Genomic DNA, 9,220 nt, shown 5'->3' with positions numbered 1-9,220 from the left:
CCCCCCCAAAAAAAAAAAAATGAAAGAAAGAAAGAGGAAGAATTCCATGTTTCAGACATTCTCTGATTCACCATGGACTGAGTGGAACACCACAATGTTTGAAGAATACAAGCAGTTTATCTTTGGATCTTGTACAACATATGCCCTCTTTTGGGCTGCTTTACATGTATGAATATGGTCTATTGTATTTAGTCTGCCTACCTCGTTGATGTAAATTGGCCCTCCCTAAAGTTTAGAGAGATGTCTTGTTTCCTTTCTCTCTGTTTTGACATCCACTTTGTCTGAACGGGAATTTCCCTTTGTTTTTAACTAATTTTATAAATTAAATGGAACAGGATATCGTTACTGAAAGTGACCAGTTCAGGTACGCCATTATTTCTCAAACTGCATGGTTTAACTATTTTATTGAAGGTTACATTTAAGACACATTGGTTTGAAATTGTATTGCAAAGATGTATTTGTTTATATATTCTTTTCTGGCGATCTTCTTTCTACAGCATCGAAGAGTTTATTCCATTGCTGAGGGAGCGTATGAATGTCCTAAATCCATATGTCCGTCAGTTTTTGGTTGGATGGATCACTGTACTTGATAGTGTGCCAGATATCGATATGCTGGGTTTTCTTCCTGATTTTCTTGATGGTGATTGCTTCTGTTAATGACATTTCTTTCAATATGTAATTTCTTCTCTTTTATTTATTGAATGTAGAGTCAATGGTTTGAAGAGCAATATTTCTATAAAGTTTTTTCTGCTAAATGTTTACGATTTACAAATCTGTGATGAATCTCAGGCTTGTTTAATATGTTGAGCGATTCAAGTCATGAAATCCGGCAACAAGCTGATTCTGCTCTTTCTGAGTTTCTCCAAGAGATCGAGAATTCTCCAGTAAGGTTACTTAGCCTGAAATTGATGCACTCTTTTATAATTACTCTGCAACCAGATGCATTTTCATTATTACGCTGATGGGAGTTCTTTTAGTTTTTGTAAGCTTTTTGGCTCTAGGTGTTGGTGTCTCTTCTTTTGTATTTTTCTTGTTTTGATTGAAGATTTTTGGCTTCTTTTATGAAAAGAAAATTAATTTCACATTTTTACTATTGATAATTACAATTTGTATGGCCAACAGCAAAATCAGAAAAATCACAAGAAAAATTTAGGCTTAGGGATAACTACAACATTTTTTATACTCCGTTTTAGGCTTAGGGATTCCTCATCCCTAAGGCCTTTATGCTGCGCTTTTACTCTCTTGATGTTTATTTGATTTCCTTGTTTCCCATTAAAAACGAGGAATTACGCGCAAACCATGCAAATGTAAAACTTGATTTAATAATTACCATCTATTTTTACAATTTTTTTTCCCTTGTATGTTCAAAATTTATTTGTTCATTTAATAATTTTCTGACTCGAGCAGTGCTACTCTTGAAGTCTGTAGATTATGGCCGAATGGTTGAGATTCTTGTCCAGAGGGCTTCTTCTTCAGATGAATTTACTCGCTTAACAGCCATTATATGGGTATGGGTACTTTGGACTTGACCATCCATCATTTATTATTTTAATTTCTCTAAGATTCAACAAAACTTGACACATTCTCACTTTATTATGGGATCCTTCCTAATTCTCTCAAGAACCGATAGAGATTTCTTTATATTGTGCATTATTTTTAAAAATTTATAGTTTTCTTGTATTTGCAGATTAACGAGTTTGTGAAACTTGGTGGAGATCAACTAGTACCTTATTATGCAGATATTCTAGGAGCAATTCTACCTTCCATAGCCGACAAAGAAGAGAAGATTAGAGTGGTAAGATTTATCTTCCCCCTTTTTATTGTTACTTGCCATGGACGCATACAATGCACGTAATTTGATCCTGTTATTTATGCTTTTATGTCTGTTTTAGCCATCAATTATAGTTTTTATAGTATGGTTTTCATTATCTTTTATATAAGATTGTTGCAATGAAATGTTAGAGATATATTATAGAGGATGACTCATCAACCAACGTTGAACTTATGAGTTTCTATAAATTTTTTCTTGCACAAACATGATTGGTTGACTAATATTAAATGGGGTGGTAAGGTGAGGATAGTATAAAAACTGTCTTGCACAACAAAATTTTTATTTACAAAGAGAATGAGTGAATGTAAAAATCATATGGAGTACAAATTTGTGCTTACTGAGAAGAAAATCAATATTTACATAGAAGTATAAATATATGAGAAAACAGAGCCGTTGATTTCATCTTCATATTGTGATTTTATTTAATCAGAGTTTTTCTTTCATCGAGAAAGATTTTTCTCTCCAACAAATCTTCATATTGTGATTTTATTTAACTTTGTTAAACATATATTTTAAAAATTATTTTTTTGAGATACTAAGTTAACAATAAGAAATATTTATGAGCTGAGTATTATTTGTTAGTCAGAATATAATTTTCATTCTAAAATTTGATTTTTTTTTCTACGTGTTTATTTTTTTTAAAAAAAAGTTCTACATTTATGCATGTACAATTTCATATTTATACTACAATTTTTTTTAAAGTAAACATTCATGCTATGAATTGTAAGTGACGGTTCAATTGAATGATAAATTGAATAGGATTTTAATTTTATAAAATTTTTTCCTTTTGATTTAAAAATAAAAACACAAAATTTTTAAAAGAAAACTGTAGAATTATATTTTTTTAATTTTTAACTTAGGCCTAGTCGTCTAGAAAGGCCATGCAAAAAGTAAAGGGGTTAGAGGAAACAGATTCAAGCGATGGTGGCTACCTACTTATCTTCGATTTAGTATCTTATAACTTACCTTAATAACTAAATGTAGTAGGTTCAGATAGTTGTCTTGTGAGAATAGTGAAAATGTACGAAAGCTGATCCAAACACTTATGAATATTAAAAAAATTTATTATATTCTTTGTTACTTTGAAATGATTAACTTTGTAGAGTTTTCAATTATAAAATCTTAGTGAGTGAATTAAAATAGCTCTAACGATTGGTATCCGGCTAGTTTAGATAAATATTTAAACACTAAGGTTAATTCTTTTGACTTCATATGATTACGAAGGCTAATATAGGACCTAAAGAGAAATCAAAAGGCTCTCTTTAAGTCCTCTTTGGATATATTATGGTGCAGTATAGAGTTCCCTTCCCATTTTACACCTCACGGTGAGGGGGCTTGATGGTTTTTATGAGAATTTAAGGTAACTGATTTCCTTACATTATGTTTGAAGGTTGCTCGGGAAACCAATGAAGAACTTCGCAATGTCAAGGCAGCTCCATCCGAAGGATTTGATGTAGGTGCTATCCTTTCTATTGCTAGGAGGTACAGCTCCCCCCCTTCACTTTCCTTCCCCTCCGTCCACACATCTTCCTTGGAGAAAATGTGTTCACAATTTTTTCTGCAATGACACCGTTTGGATTGTAGTGTTCCTGCCTCATTGAGGCCATGCTGATTTTTTATTTGACGTAAGCTTCCTGCTTTCATTACATTTTCATGATTGTTGCTTCATTGATTGATCAGACAACTATCTAGTGAACACGAGGCTACTAGGATTGAAGCATTGCATTGGATATCAACACTTTTAAACAGACATCGAACTGAGGTGACTGTCATTGTCCGTTTTCTTTCTTGTGTGTTATAGATGATTTGCCTTCAACATATGCATTAACCTATTACTTATCCTTTGCATTATCTTATTGATCTCGATATTATTTATTCTTTCTACTCTAGTCTCTTCCTTCTCGCAACCTTCCCCCGCCCCTCCCTCCCACCCTAAAGGAAGAAGAAAACGAAGTTTTTTCTGTTTGACCTGTAATTTTAATATTTGATCATGAGCAAGAAAACCTTTCTATTTTCTATTGGCTTTATCCAAACTTAATGATGGCAAAGTGATAACCTCCAGTCATCACTTTGATATTTCTAGATGAATGCAGTGTGCTGCATAGGACGACAATCTTGCAGTATGTAAGGCAATTGAAATTATCTAATACATTGGCTGTAGCCATGACATGGGATTGATACTTGTGTGTATCAAAATTAGAAACCTGTTGACCTTTTCAACTTTCTATTTTCTAAAATTTGGGTGGTTCCCTTTTCTCTTCTGAGATAAACAGTGTACTCCTTAGTGTTTTATCCCATTGAAATAAATTACATCATAATTTTTCACTGGCCATATATTGTTCAAAAGTTGTCGACCTTTTCCTATTGTGAGTAAAGCTTAACACACTTTATATTGCCTCGATGTATTTTGAGAACCATGAACCTTTGCAACTCTTACCAGAGGAAGATTACCCATGTGGTAAATCACACTTGACACTAAGACCTTGGAGACTGAAGCTTGTGTGATTTGGACTTCATTTAAGCTTCAACCATTTTGAGGAGGCCAATGGTTTTTTGAGTACATTCTAAGCTACCTCTGCCCACATCTCTTATTTCTTTTACATAATTAGAGGGATATTTGATTTTGATCCATCCTTCAAAAGTAGCGGTAGCAGTTGTCTTTATGGTTTGATGATCTGGTCTTAGTGGGTGTAGTGATTTCCTAGTGATAATAAGTCATTGAGTCCCATTGTTTGAAATGGCGACAATGGTTGATTTGCTAAAGAACTCAAGGTTATCTCCCAAATGCAGGTTGGTAGCGGTTGCAATATATCATTGTGGGATTATTTAGTTTCATAAAAGGAATCTATCAGAAATGGAATTGAGTGGCTCTTAATAGACTTCGAATAATGTTTCCATGTGTTTCAATGAAGTATGGTCCCAATGTTCCTAACAAGAAAAAGACCTCCACAGCTTCAAAGAAGAAAATCAAACGAGTAAGGGAGATACAGAATTTACAATCCTCGTTTAATTACAATAAATCATTGAAGATACAGAATTCACCCACTCTTTATCATCAAACATGTGGCTAACTGTCAAATGTTTGATGCCTCCCTTATTACCAACGAGATCATTGATGAGTTAAATAAAAGGAAAAAGAGTGGAGTGGTCACAAAACTTGATTTAGAGATGACATCTGATATGGCGGATTGGGACTCTTTTGATGACATCCTTTGAGCTAATGGCTTTGGTTAAACTTGGAGGAAATGGAATAGAGGGTGCATGTCAATCAATGAATTTCTCCATTATTATCAATGGTAAGCCTAGAGTTAAAATTCGAGGAGAGGCCTTCGTTGAGGAGATCCTTCTCCTCCTTTATATTGGGCATTGTAGGATGCTCTTATTGACAAAACAAAAAGGATTGGTTGAAGGTTTTCAGGTTGGAAAGAATCCACATAAAAATCTCCATCACTCACCTCCAATTTGCTGATGATACAATACTTTTTCCTTCTTTAGACAAAGCTCATCTCCAGTCTTTTTCGTACTACTCGTCAGTCTGAGGTAGCTTCAGGGCTGAACACAAATTGTCAGAAATATGAATTATTGGGGATGATTATCAGTCTGTCTCACTTCTCTTGTTCTACATATTAGGTGCATTCTTATGTGTGGTTAATCTTCATTCCTTTTTGGACAGGTCTTGATCTATTTGAATGATATACTTGACAGCCTTCTTCAAGCCCTATCTGATTCTTCTGACAAGGTAATAATTTCTTCTCATGATTTGATTTCATGTTCTCTTCAACAAAAATTTAGTGATTTTGCATGTTAGTTTGTGATCGCAATTCTAATTCTAATTTGTAGACATGTCATCATCTTTTGATTGCTTGATTATACATCTGTTATTATTATTATTTTTATTTTGGTTAACGGGCTATAATGTGTCTCTATATTATTTAAATCTTTAGTGTTGTGTTCATACTTTATTTTAGAAAATGTTAATAAAAATAATTAAGAGAAAAATAATTTAAACAGATAATCAAGGTGTCCCAACACTTATGAATGCAGACTTGCTTGGAGCTCGAGAGAAATAATAATTTAACCTTGCTTGGAGGTCAAGACGATGCAAATACATGTCTGCTTTTTATATAAAAAAAAAAAGTTAAAAGTTTTGTACAAGGATTTTTGTTTATGTTTTTATTATAGTTACTTTTAATGAAGAGGACGAATCAACTGGGTTCACTAGCTTTTAATGTTTTCCTCGAGAATGACCATATAAACAATAAAATAGTTAAAGAGAATGAGTTCAAGCCATGATATCATTTATTTAGTATTTAATATCATATGAGTTACTTCGCAACCAAATATAATAGGGTCAGATAGTCGTCCTTTGAAAATAGTCGGGGTGCACGTAAGCTAGCTCAAATACTCGCAAATATTTTTTTTTTTAAAGAACAGCTTTTAATATCTTTCTTTCAAGCTTCAGTATCAGTCCCAATTATTGTTTACGTTAACAGATTTTGAACGATTGTTACCATGAAAGATTAAAGTTAATGAAGAATTTGATGTGCTGCTAATACTGAATTTACTCGTTATTTTTTGGCCGTTTTGTTCATATTTTTTATTGCTAATTATTTTCATTCCTTGTTTCTGCTGTTAACTTACAGTTTTACATTGGATTCTGTCCCAGGTAGTTCTCCTTGTTCTTGATGTTCATGCTTGCATAGCAAAAGATCAGCAACATTTTCGCCAACTTGTTGTCTTCCTAGTGCAGAATTTTCGGATCAATAATTCTCTTCTGGAGAAGTGAGTTTTCTTTTCCTCTCCTCTGCTTATTTGTTGTTGTACACAAAAATATGATATCTATTGATATTGGATTTATGATCTACAAAACATATGTTATTTCATTTCTTTCTTAGGCGTGGTGCATTGATAATACGCCGCTTATGTGTACTTTTAAATGCTGAACGGGTCTACCGTGAGCTTTCTACAATATTGGAAGGAGAATCAGATCTGGATTTCGCTTCTATTATGGTTCAGGTTGCTATCTCATCTGTAATTTATTTTTGTGTTATTTATAAACCTTGCATAGGTAGCTGACGAAAAGAATTGCTGATGTAATAAGACAATAAACATCTATTGCGATCAATTAAAAATTTCGAAGTTTAGATAACTTTTATTTTAATTGCCTAATAATGGGGCGTGTTTGGGAACACAATAGTTTTTTTTTTCCTTTTTTCCTTTTTTTCGAAGAGACAATTTCATTGGTGATTGAAATTTAGAAAAGAGATAGTAATATCCATAATGTTTACAAAAACCTTCCCAATTAAAAAATATTAGATTACATCAAGATATAGCTTGGTAAACAACATTTTAGAAAAGTTTTGTATAAGTTTGTGTCATTCCTACGAATATTCTTTGATTTTTTTTCTTTCAATAGATTTCAAAAGAAAGCCACGATGAGGTTTTTTCATAATAGTGCTTTTGCATTCTTGAAAGGGTGATACATTAAAGCCATGTCCAATTGATCCTTTATCTCCCTAGGAAACGTGAGATGCCATCCAAATATATTGAGAATCCTTGTCCAGAAATTCTAAGCGTATGTGCATTGCATAAATAAGTGGCTTTGTGATTCGTTTCCTATTTTGGATAGACACCAATTTGGAGAAAGAGTGATGTAAGCATTCTTTTTTGAAGATTTTCACTTGTGCTAATGGCTTTATGTGCTATTTCGCAAATGAAGAACTTCACCTTTTTAGGGTGATGTCCTTACCATACTACCTTTTTAGGGTGATGTCCTTACCATATTGTCTTTACTAGTGTGGGATTTATTTCTTCTACTTTTTCTGCTATGTCCATCATCTAGGATTTTGTAGAGAAGACCCCGTCAACCATGGGTTGGTCCAAAATGATGTGCTTCCTCCATCACCCACCCTATGGCAAGTTCGGTTAGTGATGAAGTTCTGATATTTCTTTATGTACTTCCAAGGCCTTTTGCAGAAGATGGAGATGGTTGATTTTTTGTTTGATGTAGGAGTATATTTAGCCTTTATAAGATTTCTCCACAATGCGTTTTTTCGTGATGATATCTCCATATCCATTTGTCGAAGGGAGTTTTATTCTTCTTTATTGAGAAAAGACCGAGACCTCCCTTTTCTATTGGGAGATTTATAATATTCCATCGAACAAGTTGTGGGTCATCTTTTCCCAAGTACTTTATGAATAATCTTTCTATATCCGAAGCCACTTTTTGTGGCATTGCAAATAGAGACATGTAGTAAGTGGGGAGGTTGGATGATGTGGCTTGTATTAGGGTGAGTTTTCCGCCTATCATGTCTATAACATGATGCCCATTTGGACAATGTGGACAGTGTGATTATTTAGGAATTTTCTACATTGCTTGTTGTTCTTCACGATACGAAATGGTAGCATAACAATTATATCTTAAACTAGAGGGTAGTTTCAAATATGCTTTTATTATGAGCACTTTATATCGAACACTCTAATAGCAGTTCAAAGGTGCTGAATTTTATTCTTTTTCCTCACAAGTTCACAATCCTAAAGTACTAACGTTGAAACACTAGTTATTGAATTTCAATTGTGTCCCCCTTCTTTACTTAATTTCTTTTTCTCTAATTCGTTGTATTTTTGGTTACAAAGTCAACCACCTTTCCACTATCACGGGTTAACCTAGTGGTTAAAAAGAGCATGTAAATAATATAAAGGACTTGTAGGGAATTGGTCAAGCCATTGGTGACCACCTACCTAGGATTCAATATCCTGCGAGTTACCATGACAACCAAATGTAGTAGGGTCAGGCAGTTGTCCTGTGCACGCAAGCGGACTCGGACACTCATGGATATAAAAAAAAGTTGGCCATCTTTCTGTGAGTTTACTCGTTGTTTCTTTTTCAGGCACTCAATTTGATTTTGCTGACTTCCTCTGAGTTATCTGATCTTCGAGATCTTTTAAAGAAATCATTGGTGCATGCAGCTGGGAAGGACCTATTTGTTTCTTTATATGCATCATGGTGTCATTCCCCGATGGCTATTTTAAGTCTTTGCTTATTAGCACAGGTAACGTTTCAATGTTACTTCAGTTCTGTATCAAACTATATCTCAATATCTAACTGTTTAAATTATTTATTTATTTTTTCATCACAGACATACCAGCATGCAAGTGCAGTGATTCAGTCTTTGGTGGAGGAAGATATTAATGTGAAATTTTTAGTTCAGCTGGATAAACTGATTCGCCTTCTGGAGACTCCAGTCTTTGCTTATCTAAGATTGCAGGTGGGAATGACTTAATATAGTTCACTTTCCTATTGAGTATTTGAAATGAGAATTCTATAGTAGTTTTTTTTTTTTTTTTTTTTTTTTTTTTTTTTTTTTTTTTTTTTTTTTTTTTTTTTTT

The 9,220-nt window shown here is 33.4% G+C and overlaps 1 protein-coding gene across 1 annotated transcript in view; it reads left to right on the top strand.

The window, feature by feature from the left end:
* Positions 1 to 9,220, top strand: part of LOC111490779 (protein VAC14 homolog) — a 15,042-nt gene that overhangs the window by 2,561 nt on the left and 3,261 nt on the right. The window contains exons 6-17 of the mRNA XM_023139389.1: positions 336 to 364; positions 498 to 640; positions 790 to 884; positions 1,422 to 1,508; positions 1,688 to 1,795; positions 3,222 to 3,313; positions 3,512 to 3,593; positions 5,505 to 5,570; positions 6,498 to 6,613; positions 6,727 to 6,847; positions 8,722 to 8,883; positions 8,971 to 9,099. Coding sequence (XP_022995157.1) covers positions 336 to 364; positions 498 to 640; positions 790 to 884; positions 1,422 to 1,508; positions 1,688 to 1,795; positions 3,222 to 3,313; positions 3,512 to 3,593; positions 5,505 to 5,570; positions 6,498 to 6,613; positions 6,727 to 6,847; positions 8,722 to 8,883; positions 8,971 to 9,099 — 1,230 coding nt within the window. The remainder of the gene's footprint in view (positions 1 to 335; positions 365 to 497; positions 641 to 789; positions 885 to 1,421; positions 1,509 to 1,687; positions 1,796 to 3,221; positions 3,314 to 3,511; positions 3,594 to 5,504; positions 5,571 to 6,497; positions 6,614 to 6,726; positions 6,848 to 8,721; positions 8,884 to 8,970; positions 9,100 to 9,220) is intronic.

The sequence above is a fragment of the Cucurbita maxima genome, unplaced genomic scaffold, assembly GCF_002738345.1.
Source record: "Cucurbita maxima cultivar Rimu unplaced genomic scaffold, Cmax_1.0 Cma_Scf00001, whole genome shotgun sequence".
Classification (NCBI taxonomy): Eukaryota; Viridiplantae; Streptophyta; class Magnoliopsida; order Cucurbitales; family Cucurbitaceae; genus Cucurbita; species Cucurbita maxima.
Note: the sequence above shows the minus strand (reverse complement) of the source record. Positions and strands in the feature narration are given on the sequence as shown.